Raw genomic sequence first — 18,530 nt, 5'->3', positions numbered from 1 at the left:
TTGCCTTAAAAACTTGTCTCGTGTAGCAGTCCAAATTCTCGTCGTGCAAATCTAAAAGTCCATAGTAAGAGCGCTGCCATACCTGTTTGCCTATGTATTGATGACTGAAAAACATGCCAGATGTCCATGTATGTAAAATGTGTGGATATTTGCCTGATATAACAAGATAGTATGAGCAAGGGGGTTGGATAGGGATGATCTTAAACTAAATATAATGCACACTTATTACATGTAAATGAAACCACAGGTTTCTACTTTTGCTAGGAAGTTATTGAATTTATTGGTATTTAGTCAACAAATCATATTGAAATCCTACCATAAACGTTGACTGCAATCCAGAAGTAGTATTGAATTAAAAAGTGTTTCTTTTTTTTCTATTTTGAATCTACCAATGGGTTCACAAGCAGTACTGTAAAACACACAAGCATACCAAAATATAATCAGAATCTAATCCACTTCATGCTTCATCCTTTGAAAATTATATAGCTATATCATCATTCCACAACTGTATCAAATTTTTCTCTATATAGTTCAAGTATTTATGTCAACAAGTTGTACATTTATCACTGAACTGCAAACATGCAAGGTATGTATTATACTAATCAAGTTAAACCCAACCCATAGTCTATGATCAATCTTAATGGGGAACCTTAGACCTCTGTAAAACCTTTTGTAAAACCTTTTGTAAAACCAGATTATGGACACAAGTCGGGTTTAAATTTAAGTGGGATATGGGCCAAAGATTGCTCCACAGAATCCAAGTTCTCCCATGGATGGGATTGTTATCCTACATTAGATACATGACTGCCCAGTTTACCCACAGTTGGCTTTTCATTCTCTTTACACAGCTAAATCATTCCCTAATTTGATGAATGCTAAACTTAAAAAAACAAGTTTGAATTTCTCATTCAAACAAACCTTTCAGGAAGTAATATAGTATTTAACCTACAACCAAAATTTAACAATCTGACACAGAAAGATTGTTATACCCTCACAATTGTTAAATCTGTTTGCTGACTTTTCATTCCAGGAATAAGTATTGGTCTGAATTGTCCCTTAAACTATTGATATTCTCTATGATGACATTCTGTGGTGGAAGATAACTACTAGCAGATGACATGTCCAAATACATTGATCGATTTTTGCTATTAATGCACCATAACAGTCAATAAACAAAAATCAAACGTCTTCATATTCAAACAAATAAGATATTACAAGAAACATATATTCATCAAAGTGATACACTACTATATATAGATAATAGTATCCATTGCAATTAACTATTTCAATACTCCAATGATTGATAAGTTTCAATAGGAAAGCTCTATCAGTAACAAAATCAAATGAGATGTTACCAAATGAAAAGTCTAAGTTTTTTCTTTTTTAATCATGGATGAAATGAAGACATTTCACTCATGAAGAAACAAGAGTAATAGTAGTAATAGTAGTTTCAGGACTACACACACACACTCAAGACAAGAAAGATTACCGACAGTCCTTTTCAGGACTCCCCAATCCACTCTCTCACATGTTGCAACCGTTAGCCTACTGTATAATAGTAGTAAAAAAAAAAATTCATTAAGGTTTTTTATCAGACCAAAGATATGTCATGGTACCTGATTTCACTCCAACTGCATTGCAAATCTCGGTGAAAACTGCCATTTTATGTTGTCATGAAAAAGAAAATACAAATTATATAGATGGAAGAAGTACAAATTATTTAACAGAAAATTCTACCATGTGGATTTTCAACAACTATAATGAAGTAATAGAGGATATATCAAATATCAATACACAATGAAAATTTGATCACCAAACTGCATGCAACAAAAAGCTGAACATAGAAAATATGATTTATGAAGTTATAATACCTCAGAAAATTAAATTATTATCGCTATGGATTGCTATGCAATTGACATAGGCCAACATTTACATTCAATACAAAATCTGAAACGGAACAAGACAATTCTTTCGCATTGCTCTATGGATCTTAAAACTCTCTTGGTAATATATAGGAGCTGAAATCATTTTGCATAATTCCATTCAGCATCAAGGTACTTTATCAGCAAACAGTCATAACAACACTGTAATTTACATAAATATGATCTTTCAATCTCGATAGTAATTGTATCTCACTTCAATATGATGCACCAATACACAACAATTACCCTTATCACATACAAGGGAACTTTACTCTGATACATAATACAGAATCTATTATGGATTGAAACAAAAGAATTACAATTTCTTAATGATTTCAGCGCTCAACATGTTTCAAAAACACAATAAGAGGATCACAAGATCATTCCAAAACTGCTCTATACATCTGAATCTGTATTCTTGAAAACCAATGAAAATTGAGGAATATTCAGTATTATTGAGTGAGATGATTTTCTCTGTAGCAAAATATAACTGGAAGCACATGTCAATGGGCTGTTACAGCACGAAATAGAAATAAAAGAAACCAAATTTCAGTCACTAGTTAATGTCTATGTATAGTCTAAAAAAAATATTTGCCATTCAATACATGAACTTCTTTCAAGTGAACAAAATAAAAAAAATAGTAATAGGCTACATCTTTTTAACGGGCATTTTTGTTTAAATGCTTTGAATTAAAATCCAAAAGTCTTCACTTATGGGCCTTAACTGCATTCTGTCTGTGAGTTAGATGATCTAGACATCTAAGTCCAAACTGATGCTCAACAGTACCACAAACAAAAACAAACAAAAACTTGGGTAAAACTCAGGTCGGCTTATAGGTAGACCAAGAATATAACCCTTAAATTCATACAGGACTTGGTATTGGATCCTTAGATAGCTTTGAAATGGAGGGTATCACTGCCAGAACTAAAATAGCAATATCTTTGAGTAAATGTAGCTTCAATTGATACTCAGTAACAATCAGCACAGCATTCAATGTATAGCATAATGTAATAAGATCAACTAATTAACCAGCCATGATATAGAAAGAGTTCACTTCGGTACTACCAAGGGAATCATTGTGGTTAAGTATCAGAGTGAGTCCGAGGTACTGGTCCTAAACGTTTCCATTCACATCACCAATTTTAGTATACATGATAATTGTATGAGAATGGTAGTCCTTGGATCCGATGAAGTATCAAGTAAAACAATGAGTTATCTTTGTTCATCTTCTAAACATAAAGGACACAAAATGAATACCTTGGACTTGCCACCTGGTAGCCAAGCCAAGTGCGAACATTCTATCAAAAATACACCCCCAAAATAGTAAAAATAGCCTCATTTCTACATTGAAATTCAAGAACCCTAGGGGTTTAAAACTACAATAGAACAAAGACAACATTGATCACATTGCGTAACTATTACATAGAAACTTCATGTACATGTACCATGTCAAATATATATGGGCATCATAAAAGATGATAGGTTCTTTCGTTTAAGGGTAGGTGACTCTCTTTAGGAGATGGCCACTGTATGTCACGTCACACTGTCATGCCACTAGTATGGGTAAGAAGGTTTAAAAATACACCATTTCTTTTTAAGTATGATCATATTCTTATATACTTTTGTGAGGAAGGAATTGGTAGAGAGTTTTTACTGGCTATAACACCATGCAGCAAATAAACTAGACTTTGGATTCTCTTCCTCCTAACTCTATGTTTAACATACCTCAAAAGGGTTACAGAAATATGAATCCTCTTTGCACACTCTGATAGATTAGACACAGACTAAATCTTGATCAAAAAATAATCTACACACCTTTATTGTTGTTTTCTAAAAACAAGATGCGTGTGTATATATTTGGTTTTCATCTCATATATGTTCACTGCAATAGGTTTTTTCTCCCCCACACATTAAACATTTTGGTTACTATAATTATACAGAACCAAAGTAAATAAACTTTAAGTATCAAAACTGATTAATGTGAGATTTCTCCAACAGACAATATCCCATTTTCTATCCACTTTAGTACTTCAACAAAACTTTTAAAAGCATCTGCCATGGTCCCAAAAGGTACTATAAAATATGTGCAGTGCTGTATAATGTAATAGATCATCCTAAATTATATTCTATTGATAAATTCCTAAACTCAACAGAACATTGTTTTCAATTCAATATGATGTTACTCACCACTATGTGGTATCAAGTTTAAATCATTTTGATATCCTACAGAAAACATGTATCTAGATTTGAATTGGTTATTGATTATAAATATAGACACTGATAGGTTTGGCAGTTCACATTCAACTAACAATGAATATAGATATATATTGCTTGCATGGTTTTAAGCACAACAATAAGAATATATCCAACAATGATCAATTTTGCACACAAGGGAAGTGCCAATTTGCACACAATTCAATAATTGTTTATATCAGTGATCACTATGAATGCAATAACACGGTGCTTGCAAGATATCAACTACACTCAGGTGGTTTTTATACTGCATTAGATTTGATTCTATACTATACAACCAAGAAGCCTATAGGCTGGCCAGCTTTAGGACCCTCCTGGTTAAGCCTTCCTTACTGGCTCCTCATGAGGGTCGGGAAGCTTGACTGGGTTGGGTTGGACGTCCCAGATGTCTTTAGCGTACTCCCCGATGGTACGGTCGCTGGAGAACTTACCAGAAGATGCGATGTTGTGTATGCACTTCATTGTCCATTCCCTGGGTTTCTGTGAATGCAAATGAAATGGAATACCATAACTCTCTCTCCTGGTTTCAATAGATGCATTTCAAAGAAATAAGTGAAGAATTGCCATTCTAAATGATAATACAGAAAGTATTCAGTTCTATAAATCATAACCATATTCTGTCTAACTCTAAGCTTTCATTTGGAATATTGGTATTTGGGGTGTAGCTCAGAACTGGATGGACATAGTACAAATCGTCGCTGTTTTCACGAAGTGACGGTAGTGAAAAAAAAATTGCATTCACTTTGCGTTACGATTTTCCTCACTACCGTCGCTTCGTGAAAACAAGGACGAAATGTATGAATCATCATGTATTTATTAATATTTCATGCAGGGTTTCACAGGAATCACTGATGAGTCCACTTTTGTAGATCCTGAAATTCAAATGTAGTACTTTTAAACTTTATTTGGACTTTATTTGGACTATTTTGGGCTAAGACAAATATCTTTGCTCAGGAAAACCCATTCCTGATGGGTTTCAAGGGCTCATCGAACTCATGACACCCATTAAGACCCACTTCTTTGCTCATAAAACAGAAACTAGTACACTGTACTTGCATTACCATGTTTATTCCCACTAAAGCGCTGTTATATCTAATTTCACAATGAAACAATGAAAATACCGGTACCTCAAATTTAAATGCTAGTAATTAATTTATGATATAAGTTGAGGGTACTTACAGTGAAGAGCTCACTGACACGGCTCTGTGCTGCGAGGTAGGACTCAAAATCAGCTAGAAGCATGTACCTGATAAAGATGAAACAGAAAATAGCATTGAGACCCAACACATCTTTTACTGGCCAGGGGCTACAATTTTAAAAAAACATGGGGACTACAAATATGATAAGTATAAGTCTTTCAATTGGACTACATACAGAGTTAGGGTGAGAAATACGGTATATACTTAAATGATTTCTTGCTCACAGAACCCATTCAAAGAATTCATGTTTATTCATGAGTCAATATTTAAAGCTTTGGCAATAATACAAAAATAATATGAGGATATCTGTTTTTTTATATGGTATTTACCATCCCAAATATCAAATGTGACTATTATCATTAGTAAATTATGGGATATTTTAGATTATAAAATTTATAAGATATTTCCAAAACACAATTATTTTTGGAAAATCCAGAATGATAATGAAGGATGCCATCTTACGTATCATGATTTAGAAGTGAGTTGACGATATCATGGAAAGCACCAGGATCATTAGGTGAGAAGAAGCCTCCCTGGATCTGATCAATAGCTTGCTTCAGCTCAGCATTCTTCTCATAGAATTCACGCGGATTATAGCTACAAAGAGAAGAAGAGAAAAATACATCAAGTAAAGATGACTTCAATACAGGCAGGTAATCTTGAAAAAACTTTTGACTAAAGCAAAAAGATAGTTGTGTTTTGGTAGAGGAAAAAATTAATTTGTGATTTTTCAATAAAAAAGGGTATTGTGGTGGCAATATCACATGAAAGAGATTGATATCAAAATGCCCTCATATTCCAAATATTACTAGAAATGGTTCACAGCTTCGGACAAATTTTTGATGCCATATCTGTTTTGTCCCATATGATTAGAAATTTATAAAGAAAACCTTAACCAAAGAAATAACTTAATTTTTTCTTAGAGATTCGTTTTATTCTTGTCCATTAATCTACAGATTTCCTACCAAAGTGTATGAGAGACATGCAAAGCAAGATATTCTTAGCACAATGTACATTTTCTCGGCATGACATGGGCATCGCCATTTTCTCGATAGTGTGATATATTATGCAAAGTAGTTTATCAAATTCTCTCGCTTTTAGTTTTTGTACTATAATTGCAGTGGGCAAACTGCATAAGTAATTTGTTGCTCTTCTTGTATGAAGGTTTCGCATAACTGAAATATATATGTCAAGTGCTTCATATTGATATTTTCAAATTAATGAGTAACAAATGTTACAAAAGTCATGGGACCAAAAGCATTCTGAGCATAGTATTTTGGGGTGATTGGTCCCCGGTAAGGAAGAAATATAAAGTTACTCACCCATCTTTTCTTGCTTGTACCTCTTCCACTGTCATACCAAAGATGAAGATGTTCTCATCTCCCATCTCCTCTCTCATCTCAACGTTGGCTCCATCTAGAGTGCCGATAGTCAGACCTCCATTTAACTACAATGACAAAAATCAAATGTATTCCTAATACAACAGAGCTCCATTTACATTATGACATAAACAGAGATTCAATTCTTCTTTCCATAATAGCCACAAAACATGTTTAGTAATCCACTCTAACAACTGACTTGAACCTCTACTAAACTTCCCATGCCCCCTCCCCCCTCAAATGAAAGGACATAGTCAAATAGAAAGATAGTCAAATCTTGCTTTCTCTGAACACTATGAAAACTGCATTAGATTTGTATAATTGAATATTAAATATGTATACATGCATCCAAATTACAAAAGTTTAATGCTGTATAAGAAAAAAGATATATAATTCCTGCGAAGCCTTCAAGGTTTCCTGGTCTAAGTATAACATTTCTACTCACCATGAACTTCATATTGCCCGTACCCGAAGCCTCAGTGCCTGCTAGTGAGATCTGCTCAGACAGATCACAAGCTGGGATCACTATATCAAAGATAAGAGCATCACATATATATATACATGTATGGTTTAAAAAGGTCCCATTCAGAGATGAGGTAAATGCACGATACAAAATCTTGGTAATTTCAAGATTGATAATGAAACTGATAAAGAAGATGCATGATGATGATGAATGATGATGATGATGATGATGATGATGATGATGATGATGATGATGATGATGATGATGATGATGATGATGATAACCTTAGGGCAATCTTGTGTCACTCACCTTTCTCTGCAAGAGAAACCCTGTAGTTCTCCAAGAAGATGACCTTGAGTTTGTCACCGACAATGGGGTCACTGTTGACCACCCTAGCAATACTGTTGATGAGATGGATGATCTGTTTGGCCGTGTGGTACCCAGGTGCAGCCTTGCCACCAATCATTATTGTACGTGGGACGAAAGGGGCACTCGGATCCTTCTTGATTCCTGTTAATGAAAATAAATAATTAAAAATATATCTCTACAGATGACAAAAGCACACATTCAATAGACACATAGTTGCAAAAACAAAAATATTACAGTTTGAAAAGTAGCCTGTAAGTTACCCCATATATGAAAACCAGCACACATGTACATTTTGGTTTTCAAGTTCTCTTTGAAAAAAAGATAATGATCCCTAGGAAAATGTATTGCTTTTATGAAGCTTAAAAGTGACGATGAGACGAGAAGATGATAAAGGAAAAGAAGTTGTGTTGTTTTAAATTGGCAAGTACTCAACATTCACCTATAATTGACATGAAGCTTTTCTCTTTTTTTGGTGTTTTTATGGGGTCGTGTTAGCCCATATCATTTGGCTCAACCCCCCTTTTTTTTGGCTTGTCAGCCTAAAGGTTACCCCTTACGTAACATTTTTAGAAAACTTTGGTCAAACACATTGAAACGGGCAAATTGTATATAAATAAAATGTAATCAGAGTTAGAAAAAGAAGACTCACTGTTGTAGAGACAGATCATATGAAGAGCATTGAGCAGCTGCCGTTTGTACTCATGGATTCTCTTGACTTGGATGTCAAACATGGAGTTGACGTTGATGTGAACTCCATTCTGCTTCTCAAGATACTGAGCTAGCTTCATCTTGTTCTCCTACAAAAAACAATACATGAATATAAATTAAATAGTGTTGATGTTAGTGCAGATTCCATTCTGCTAACAAAGTACTCACTCATGCACACATCTAACATCTCTAGATGAGCGTAATCATTCGGGGTCAACACTGATGGAGAGTAGCATGGATCACTTTCTGTATCATCATATAAAGTCTCCTCCATATAATTTCGGTGTGAAAAGTTTCCAGATCTACCCAAATTTACCATACAAGAACATGACCTTAAAGTTCTATCATACCTGTATCTTATTATCATTACTGTACAGGTCTTTCTCTTGTCCATTTTACATCGATCACACCTCTTCGAAGAGTTCATCTACAAACTCAATAAATGCCACATAAAATGCCTGCAATCCTTGACCTCTCTCTTTCTTCACTATTATTCAGTAATCAACAATTACCCATCACTTACTTGTATAATTTATGATCATTTGTATCATTTTTGTATAGTGTAAATGGAGTTTTACCTACCTGCTTGACCTGTTGAATTGACATGATGAAAGCTTTATCAGAGACATGTTGCTCTAGCTTCCTCAGCTGGGACAGGTCTGTAGTCCACTCCTCACCAATTTTCTGTTAAGAAGATCAGAAACCACTTTCAGATGAGACAGTACTAGTTATACCAACTACTTTGATGTGGATTGTATGTCCGATTGTCATTATCATTATTCTGAATAGCTGCAATCTGCCCAATGTAAGGCATTTCAAACTGGTGCCATTTCTTGCTCTCCAAAACCCTTTCAAACCATAGTCAGTTTAACAATTTCATCTATGCATATATTGTCAGTTGTTCAATTCATATGTCCCTCTTTCATTTTCTCCCTTGAAATGTCAGAATACAATCCACCTTTGTCTGTTATTTCACAAATTGGCTAAAAAATAGTTTTCCTCTCCAGTTTGGTGATTTCTACCTACATCAAATGATCAATATGCAATTTAAAATATTAAAAAACATTTAGTTATCTAACTAATAGGTTGTTAATTTCCTTATTTGACATAAGCAAATTCTTACAACAACTTGATCTTAAAAAACAAGCAATGACTCACATCAGCAATGGCATCAGAGAGACCAGGGTTGCAAAGAAGCAGCCAGCGACGAGGGGTGATCCCATTGGTCTTGTTCTGGAACTTCTCAGGGTACATGTCATAGAAGTCACGGAACCTGTCAACATCATACCACAAACAAAGTTAAGGATGAGGAGAGTGGACAAGACAACATTGATGTTGGTGAATAATGGCCACAGCCAAAAAGAATGGGCAATATTTCACGCTGCCACAAGCTAGCTGCATATTGTAGGATCAGTCTCTAAAGGCATTCTGGGAGAAGCAGCTACTGGAGTTATATACAGTTATGAACAGACTTCATGGCAGGACTTTGTTTAACTTTGGTCCAAATGCAGTGATGTGTGGCCTTAGAGCAGACGAGTCATGTTGGAGGACCAAAGCAACTGTGCAGTATAAAAGTAAGCATTGACAATTTGACATACGTATATTCTGGTAGTTTTTATTCTGAATCCTACATTAGCAACAGGTCAAAAAAATGAAGTGTGAAATATAAAAATTGCCAAATCTTTGACTTCAAAGTTCTTAATCTCTGTCTATATGATGTCTACTTACACACTAGACTTGATGAGACCGGTGTGGATAGCTGCAACACCGTTCACAGCATGAGCACCTACGATGGAGAGATGAGCCATATTGATACGCTTATGATCGCCTTCCTCAACGATTGACATCCGGCGCATGCGATCAAAGTCACCCGGGTAACGCTTGCTGACTTCCTAAACATGGAATACAAGAAGAATGGTGTACAAGGATGTCATAGCTTCAGAAGTTTGAATGTATTTTTATCCACACACTTTACAATGAATGCAATAGTAAATATAAAGCAACTAAGAATTGAACATCCTTATGCAAGGGTCACTCTGTGGCCTGGACCCACCCTCCTCAGGTCATCACCTTTCTTCACCTGAGCCAATTATTTGTAACCTCAGGGTTTCACCATCACTTCATGTGCTTTACAAAAAACAAAGGCAAAGCATCACTCTTATCAGCAAATGTGTTAGTCCAGGCTTCACCCTTTGAATTATTTGCATAGGTGATGCTTCACTTTTGTCAGTTTTACATAGATGAGGCTTCACTTGTGTCAGTTTTCCATAGGTGAGGCTTCACTTTTGTAAGTTTTCGGCCGGTCTGAAGCTTCACCACTGTTTCACCATACTGGCCATTTGCAGGCTTCGACTCGAGCGCACGGCACTGCTGTGGCGTAATACCTTTGTGGAATACGTCAACATTGAAATCTCGCGAAAATATAGGCTAAGTTTTATGCACAGATTTCGTTAATAATCAATCGTAAAACAGGGTCGGAGTAGTACCGTCTCAAAATGATCGGAAAACTCTGAACTTTCTATTTTTTTTCAACTCACCTCGCAAAAACTTGGGGCCAAAACTTGGCACGATCTGCGCTGCGCATGCTGGGTACAATACCGACAGCTCGTAGGCTACTAGTCTCGTTTCCAGACTTGAGGCTGGCCTTTCAGGCACGTATACTGCGAATACTCACGCAACTAGTTATGTGTAGGAGACTAGTAGACTACTCGAAAACGATCTCGTGAAATCTCGAAATCAGTTTCGCTGGAGAAAAGTTCGGTGACCTCAGGACGATCACTCTGCGAGTGCATGAGTGACCGGAATAAAAATTAAATAGTTGTTTTGAAACGCACGATTTCGACATGATTTCAACATATTTTCGACGCGACCGGTAGTGGCTTCGATGTCACATCACCTGAACAAACAAGGCGACCGATTGGATTCGATGTCACATCACCAGAAAAAACAAATTACTTGTCAAAGCTTCACACATTTCATCAATTTGTATAGTAAAGCTTCACCCAATGAAGAAAAACGAACGTTAGGACTTCACTACAACAACAAATAGGTCAGGGTCAGGCTTAGGCGTCGAGTCGACGTCGATATTTGGTGACCTCTGAGGAGGGTGGGTCCAGGCCACAGAGTGACCCTTGCATTAATAAGTAAGTACACAAAGGGGCTGATGGAAGAAACTTTGACACTCCCCCCCCCCCCCCCCCCCCTCCCACCTACATTGCATCTTGCTATCCATTTACAAAAGAAATCTATTTTATTTTGCTGCTGCAGATTTTTTAAGGCATTTGTCCGCCTGATGTTACTTCTGTGGATGCCTAGCAGACAGACATTAGCAATGCCCCTGCTGGCACACAATTAATTCTCTGTTACAGTGATGTAGCTGAAGAGGATGTGTTCCCAAACTTAACGGCAATAAGAAGGGTAAGAAAGAGAGAAAAGGAGAGAAGGGAGAAAAAGTGGGAGAGGGAAAAAGGGAACATAAAAGTTTATGAAATTCGATGCCTTCCCCATATTAAATAGCCTTCCTAAGCCACATTATATCCAATTAGTTGTGAATCCCACCTCCCTTTAACCAAGATGCTGATGCCCCTCCCCCTCAATATTTGAACCAATGCTATACCACTTCTTCATTATTAGTCATGCTGAATTGCTAACTTACTTCCATATGCCTCATGTTGATCTCATAGATGATCTCAAGATGACGTGGTAGGACATACTCCAGGAGGCCTACTGGCCACCTCTCAAGGGCTTCAGGAAGGATGGTATGATTGGTGTAGGCAAAGGTACGAACAATGATGTCCCAGGCCTGTCCAAATACAAAGGGAATGTAGAAATGAATAAGAAACAACACTGCTAGGAGCATTTATCATTCTACTGTCAAAATCACTGCTATTTTCTTTAATTTCTGTGCATTGGATGTTTATTCTAGTCAATATAACAATCTTTTATCACATGATCAAATTATGACAGGGTTAGTGACCAAATTTTGGGCTGAAATTAGTTTTCCTCCTTTTTTTTCAATAGTCTCCTACATTATATCATCTGTTGAGAGCCAGGCATATACTTTAACACAGAGTAAAGGCCCTTATGGCTATCGACAGATATTTTTTCCTGACCCGAGCCACAATATCCGTTTCATGATTGCATTGTTATTGTTGTTATCATTATCATCACTATCAATGTAAATATCAGTTTGACTTTAAAGACCTCAGCTTTAGCTGTGGCTACTCTGTGCATCATGACATTGCACAAAAAACCTCAATAGAGTTACAATTATCCTAAGATACCCCAAGACTCACCTTCTCCCATTCCATTTCTTCAACATCTATCAAGATCCTCATCAGTTCAGGGATGGCCATGGCAGGGTGGGTGTCATTCAGCTGAATAGCAGCCTACATCAATCAGATCAAAATGATAAACTTTACTTTGCAAATTGACACGGTACTTCTCTCTCATATTCCATTCATTTGACCAATTTGTACTGTATTTTTCCTAGTCTGTAGTATATATTTGCTTGTAGGTCAATATATCTTATTTCTGATGCTGAAATGAACACTGAATTCTACCTGTGACATGAAGTCTCAGTTCATGAGTACTACTAAAGATGAAGTCCTAATAATTTCCATCTACTGCATACAAGCTGTCAATTACTGGTATTCTAAGCCAATTGCCATCAAAGCACTTTTGACTATTCATCTTGATATTACATTTAGAGTGCATTTAGGCCTTCAAAATTCATGTACAATCTACATTAGTGATAGCTTGCAGTTGTTCAATTACCTTTAACAAATGACATAGGATAAGGAAAAAACTCTCAAGCCTCATTCACAAATACTGCAGTTACCCACAACATTTTGTTATTTCTAATCTTACAACACACAGATAAGGACATGTAGAACCCTAATTGGGCACAGCTACCATTTCATTACACAAAGTACACAAAGAACTGCTGCTGTCAACTAAAGCGGTTTACCACAGTCGTTTACCACAGCCGTTTACTACAGCCGTTAACCACAGCATACATGTGAATGAGACACCTATCAGGATCCATGAACATACCTTATCTGGGAAGGTATCAAAGGTGGTCCTGACAGGATCCCTGCAGCCAAACTTGGAAGACTTGAAACGTCTGATGATGTCCTGGAGAGATGCGGTCACCATGAAGTACTCCTGCTTCAGACGTAGCTCCTTACCTTCACAGACCTGTTACAACAGCATTCAACAGACCAATGTCAATCAATGCAGTGAACATGTAATTTTATGCCTTAAGTATTCAACAATATTTGCTAATGATGATCAAAAAGCTTGTAAAAGATAATGTGGGTTCTGACTGTTTTAATCTAACAGAGCTACATAAAGGTGAAAATGACAAAATAAAAATTAACAAACGATTATACTTTTTAAGGATACGAGAATGGAAGGGAGTGTATTCTGTCACTTTGAAAAAGAAATGACCATGTCATGAATTGGCGCTGTATTTAAAAGACGATCTTCTGTAGGTTCTTGAATAAAATAAGGCATATTCATTCATCCTTGCAGGTTTTCTGATTTTCAAATTATTGCTTCGGCATGAATATTTATCTTGTAAATGGTGTGAGGATCTTCAAGATAAGTGACTTACATTGTCATTAGGATAGAGTACACGGGTGATGTTCTCTGCTACATTCCTGTCCAGTACAGCCTGCACATAGTCACCATCATTGACTGCATAGAGAAAAAAACAAAAGAAAAGGTTAAAACTAACAATTATATTCCAAAACAGGAACAACAAAATCATAATGATAATAGTATTGGCTTCTTGTGTAGCGCTCATATCCTCCATGCAAGGGTGTCAAATATTACCACAGGCTCCAGCAAAGCTACTGATTTTATTGTTTACAACATTCAAGGATTTCCTTCCTACCAGGTACCTATTTACTACACCTAGGGGGGGGGGGGGATCGGGGTTGATCATTTTCATCAAAATCTTGCTAAAGGACATTACTATCCTGCCATGCTCAGGACCCTGTCACTTTTTTTTTTATCCATTTAATAAAATTCACTAAACCACCTCTCCATTCATGCAAATATTAGAACTATAATTTACTTTTAATTTGCCCCAAAATAAATAACATGATTTCTACCTATATCAAACATCTTTAGCATATTTCATGTTAACACAAGTTTTTATTTATCTCCTGAACTCTATTACTGAGAGAACTGAATTTTTTCAAAATATGTATGTAATGGTAATGACATTGAGTAACTTTTAAGAAATATATCAAAGTGAAAAATACTGAAGGAACCACAATCTATATGAAGATTGCAAGTTATCATTAACAAAAAGGAAGGGGTGAGAGTTTTTAAGTTGTAGGAGAGGCACTTCAATGCCTACATAATTTTGTTTGAAGATATGGACTTACAGAAAGTGAGATCAAAGCTGTTCTTGGACTTGGCAGACCACAGTCTCATGGTGTTCACTGTGTTATTCTTGTATCCAGGGGTAGGGCTGTCATACGGCATGGCAAACACAACCTGTATTGTAAAAGACAGACTTTTCGTTCATGAAACTTTCAAGAGATCCTTTACATGCTACATTGTCTTCCTGAAGCCCTTGTTCAACAATTTCTTTCCAATTCTTTTGAAATTTGCTGGGTAACAGTACTGCAAACATTTGATCTAACACTTGTACAAGGTCGTATTAAGGCTGAAAATTGGTCACAACACAATGGCTACGTTTGCATTCATATACAATTGTATCAAATACCCCTTATATTTTTTTGGAAATTTACATCCAAGAATGGTGCATTGTGTTTTCAATAGTGTCTGATAAAGAATATCAAACTCTGTTTACTTTGCTTGCCTTACCACAAAACATCTTACTTCAGTCCAAACTATTCTAAATCATGATAGTTGTATCTAGCATTAGCATAAAATCAAATAGATGGGGGAGACCCCTAATAATATAGGAAACAAGTTAAACCTTCTGCAAAAAATAAAGCCAGTGCTAAATTCTAAGTCAAACAACGATGCTAATCTACCTGGGCCCATTGCACAAAACTTACCATTGATGGTAACTTTACCACCAATGGTAACTACCATGGAAACCTCGAGTTTGATTGGCTGTTGAGTCCTGTTACCATGGGAGTTGCCATTGATGGCATAGTTACAATCAATGGTAAGTTTTATGCAACAGGGCCTAGGATGTGTGTCAATGACCTTACCTTAGTGTCAACCCATTTGACCTTGCCATCTTTCTTCTCAGTACGGCCATAGAAGTTGACTGGTATGGTGTACTCCGGTCTTGCCTTCTCCCATGGGTTGCCATATCTCAACCAGTCATCTGGTTCCTCAACCTGCAATCAAAGGGATGGAACTTGAACATGATCAATAAATCCAGTGATTCGTATTCAACAATAGTCTACTTAAAAACATGTGCTACACATGCAGCTACATTGTGTGTTGGCAAAGTGGTGGACAATAGCATCTTTTAAAAGAATTGTTTTGTAATAGACAAAGAGAAGAGAATATCACCAGGATCAGCCTCATTCCATATTTCTTTAGAAAATCAATGGGTTGAATGTCTCAACTAAAATTGCATATGGCTACTTCTTTTCATATCAAGATAATCCTAATATATTTTTAAATAAAAATACTAAATTTCTATCCACAAAATAATGTTCCTGTGACTTTCAAAGGTTATAGTTGTACATTGACTATATTTCAGTTGAAGAATAAAATAATTAATTTCAACATTTTCAGATGTGAAGTAAATGTTGGTCTTCTTGTAAAGTATACATGTAAGTATAAAAGGAAAGTATTGACTACTGTAAACACTGTTATTTTCGTGAGATTAAATGTTCACGCTAAGTGACCACAAAACATATTCGCGGGTTCTTAAATTTTCGTTACACGCAATTCAGCCTACTCAAAACATGCATAAGAAGTCATGCTTATATATTCGCGGACACCGACTTTAGCGCGAAAACCGTGAAAATTAAAGCACTGCAAGTGCAAGTATTAACACGTTTACAGTAGCTCAATCGTCAATGTCAAAGGCTGTACACACTAACCTGATGGCCATCTTTGATTTTCTGAGTGAAGATACCATAGTCGTAGCGTATACCATATCCATAGGCAGCCAAGCCAAGTGTCGCCATGGAATCAAGGAAGCAGGCTAAATAAACAAACATATAATTAAATGTTTATACCTGTCAATCTCTCTGTAAGTCTACAGTAGGTCACAAGGATTGAAGTACTACATTGCAGTACAGGGCAATGACCTGAACATGTATAAGAAACTCAATCTGTAATTGTGTGAAATATGATGCTGTTACAAAAATATATTATCTTTATTTCTTAGGTTTCTTGTTTAATATTGAGTCATTTATAGAACCACCTAGAATACCATATACCATAATCAGTTATTTGTAATAGATGTACCTATAACTACTGATAGACAATTGTTCTTCCGTTGGCAGAATTACTTGCATCACCCAGACATACTGTATGGTTACAAAAGCAGAGCAAGTATTGTATATTCACTTGGTAATTTTTTTTTTTCTTCAAATGAACCTCAATATTTACATGTGTATACAGGTACTTGTCTTTCAATGCATACATTGCAGCACCTATTTAAACAAATCGTCCCTATTTTCACGAAGTGACGGTAGTGAATGATAATCCCATGCAATTTGCGTGCGGATTTTCCTCACTACCGTCACTTCGTGAAAACAGGAACGAAATGCTTGAAATTTGAAATGACAGAAAGTCATTTAATATTCCAAACAAACATGTTTGTCATATATTGGCTTTAAGGCAAGAACATTAATCTACAAAATGTACACTGTAGTTGTCAAATAATGAAAGAGTCCATTTCAATTACTCCTGCAGAAATGTAAATGGATATGCATGCCTAGACATTGTTGACCTTTCCGAGTGAGAAACTTGACGCACTCTCTCCCTTCAGAAGGCTTGTTTTGCTCACTTGTACATATTCATAACACACAGGACATTGACTACAGAACCCTGTGTTTATACATTACATGTATATTTGTATAATTCATATATAAACTAGGTCAGGGACTCAAAAATATTGTTTTTGTATCAATTACAGAGTAACAAAGTCACCCCAGTTTTACAATTAAAGATTCCTTTCCCAACAAAACTACCACTTAAAGGTCATGCCCAGGATTCAACACTAGCATATTTTCACAGGGCGTCTGGACTCTGGACTGACATTTTATTGTACAGGTCAGTATGAATGGACTGCCTACGTGCATTCAACCTATGTTGGTGGCAAGCCTTTTCATAACACAGCAATCAAATTGAAATTTTATGCAAACCCCAACATGTGAGCCTCAATGTGAACAAAGCTAGAAATACATTCCCAATATTAAAGAATAACCAGTGTGCCTATGTATGTATGAACATGTATGTGGTGATAGGGTCCATGGTATGATTGTAGCTGAAATCGACACAAAGGAATTCAATTTAAATTCACATTCTACTATGAAGAATATTTTCTGCATGAACAATAAAGAAGAGTGTAACACAAGAAATGCTCTTGGCCTTTCCTCAGGTCAATATCAAATGCACTGCTTTCTAACTGTCAAGTTCACACAATGCTCTCCCACCTTCAAGGACGTGTACAGTATGTATCCAAATGGTAAACAGACATTAAAGTGTAAACAGGGCTGCACGTATCTAGGCCTACATAATTGAGACATTTGCTGGCATTGAGCATCAAGTTATCGTACGTTTAAAGGACCAGCTCAGATGTAGGGATTGTTTAACAAAATCTGGCATGGCATTGGTTAATGTGGGGCAAATGCAAGTAAATTACCATCATTAATGTTTACACCTTTGTAATATTTTCAGGTCTATTCTTGTCTTGCAATATAATTATAGAATTACATGTATCAAGTCGACATTCAGACTGACTATTCAATACTATACAAATTTTCTGCTTAATGGTTTCAGTGGAAAATGTAAAATGAGCAAAGAAAAGTTAGCTAGTTGTCTCAACCATATGTCAAGGAATTGTACAGCTCCTGGTCAAACAATAGAAAAGTAGTTTCAACATTTTGTTTACAGTTTGCTGAATCAAACCACTAATCTACATGTAGTACTGTGTGATGAACAGTTAAGGATTATATTGAGCCAGTTTCTCTCAAAATGCAATTCTATCAAAAGTATTATCAACTGATTAAAATGTCTCTATTCCTTTATTACATCATTTTTAATCAACAATTGTGGTGG

General features: G+C 36.0%; 1 protein-coding gene across 1 annotated transcript in view; it reads right to left on the bottom strand.

Moving 5' to 3' along the window:
• Positions 1 to 255: 255 nt before the first annotated feature.
• LOC577675 (glycogen phosphorylase, brain form) overlaps positions 256 to 18,530 on the bottom strand; it is a 29,605-nt gene continuing 11,330 nt past the window's right edge. Inside the window, exons 4-20 of the mRNA XM_030998532.1 lie at positions 16,343 to 16,446; positions 15,494 to 15,625; positions 14,693 to 14,804; positions 13,912 to 13,994; positions 13,350 to 13,493; positions 12,590 to 12,682; positions 11,950 to 12,096; positions 10,023 to 10,186; positions 9,453 to 9,567; positions 8,877 to 8,978; positions 8,236 to 8,383; positions 7,527 to 7,727; positions 7,200 to 7,279; positions 6,698 to 6,822; positions 5,838 to 5,972; positions 5,356 to 5,422; positions 256 to 4,656 (exon numbers count right to left, since the gene is read on the bottom strand). Coding sequence (XP_030854392.1) covers positions 4,495 to 4,656; positions 5,356 to 5,422; positions 5,838 to 5,972; positions 6,698 to 6,822; positions 7,200 to 7,279; positions 7,527 to 7,727; positions 8,236 to 8,383; positions 8,877 to 8,978; positions 9,453 to 9,567; positions 10,023 to 10,186; positions 11,950 to 12,096; positions 12,590 to 12,682; positions 13,350 to 13,493; positions 13,912 to 13,994; positions 14,693 to 14,804; positions 15,494 to 15,625; positions 16,343 to 16,446 — 2,114 coding nt within the window. The 3' untranslated portion in view covers positions 256 to 4,494. The remainder of the gene's footprint in view (positions 4,657 to 5,355; positions 5,423 to 5,837; positions 5,973 to 6,697; positions 6,823 to 7,199; positions 7,280 to 7,526; positions 7,728 to 8,235; positions 8,384 to 8,876; positions 8,979 to 9,452; positions 9,568 to 10,022; positions 10,187 to 11,949; positions 12,097 to 12,589; positions 12,683 to 13,349; positions 13,494 to 13,911; positions 13,995 to 14,692; positions 14,805 to 15,493; positions 15,626 to 16,342; positions 16,447 to 18,530) is intronic.

The sequence above is a fragment of the Strongylocentrotus purpuratus genome, unplaced genomic scaffold (genome assembly GCF_000002235.5).
Source record: "Strongylocentrotus purpuratus isolate Spur 01 unplaced genomic scaffold, Spur_5.0 spur5_scaffold_5, whole genome shotgun sequence".
Lineage (NCBI taxonomy): Eukaryota > Metazoa > Echinodermata > Echinoidea > Camarodonta > Strongylocentrotidae > Strongylocentrotus > Strongylocentrotus purpuratus.
The sequence above is the reverse complement of the archived record's forward strand: the minus strand, read 5'-3'. Positions and strand labels throughout refer to the sequence as shown.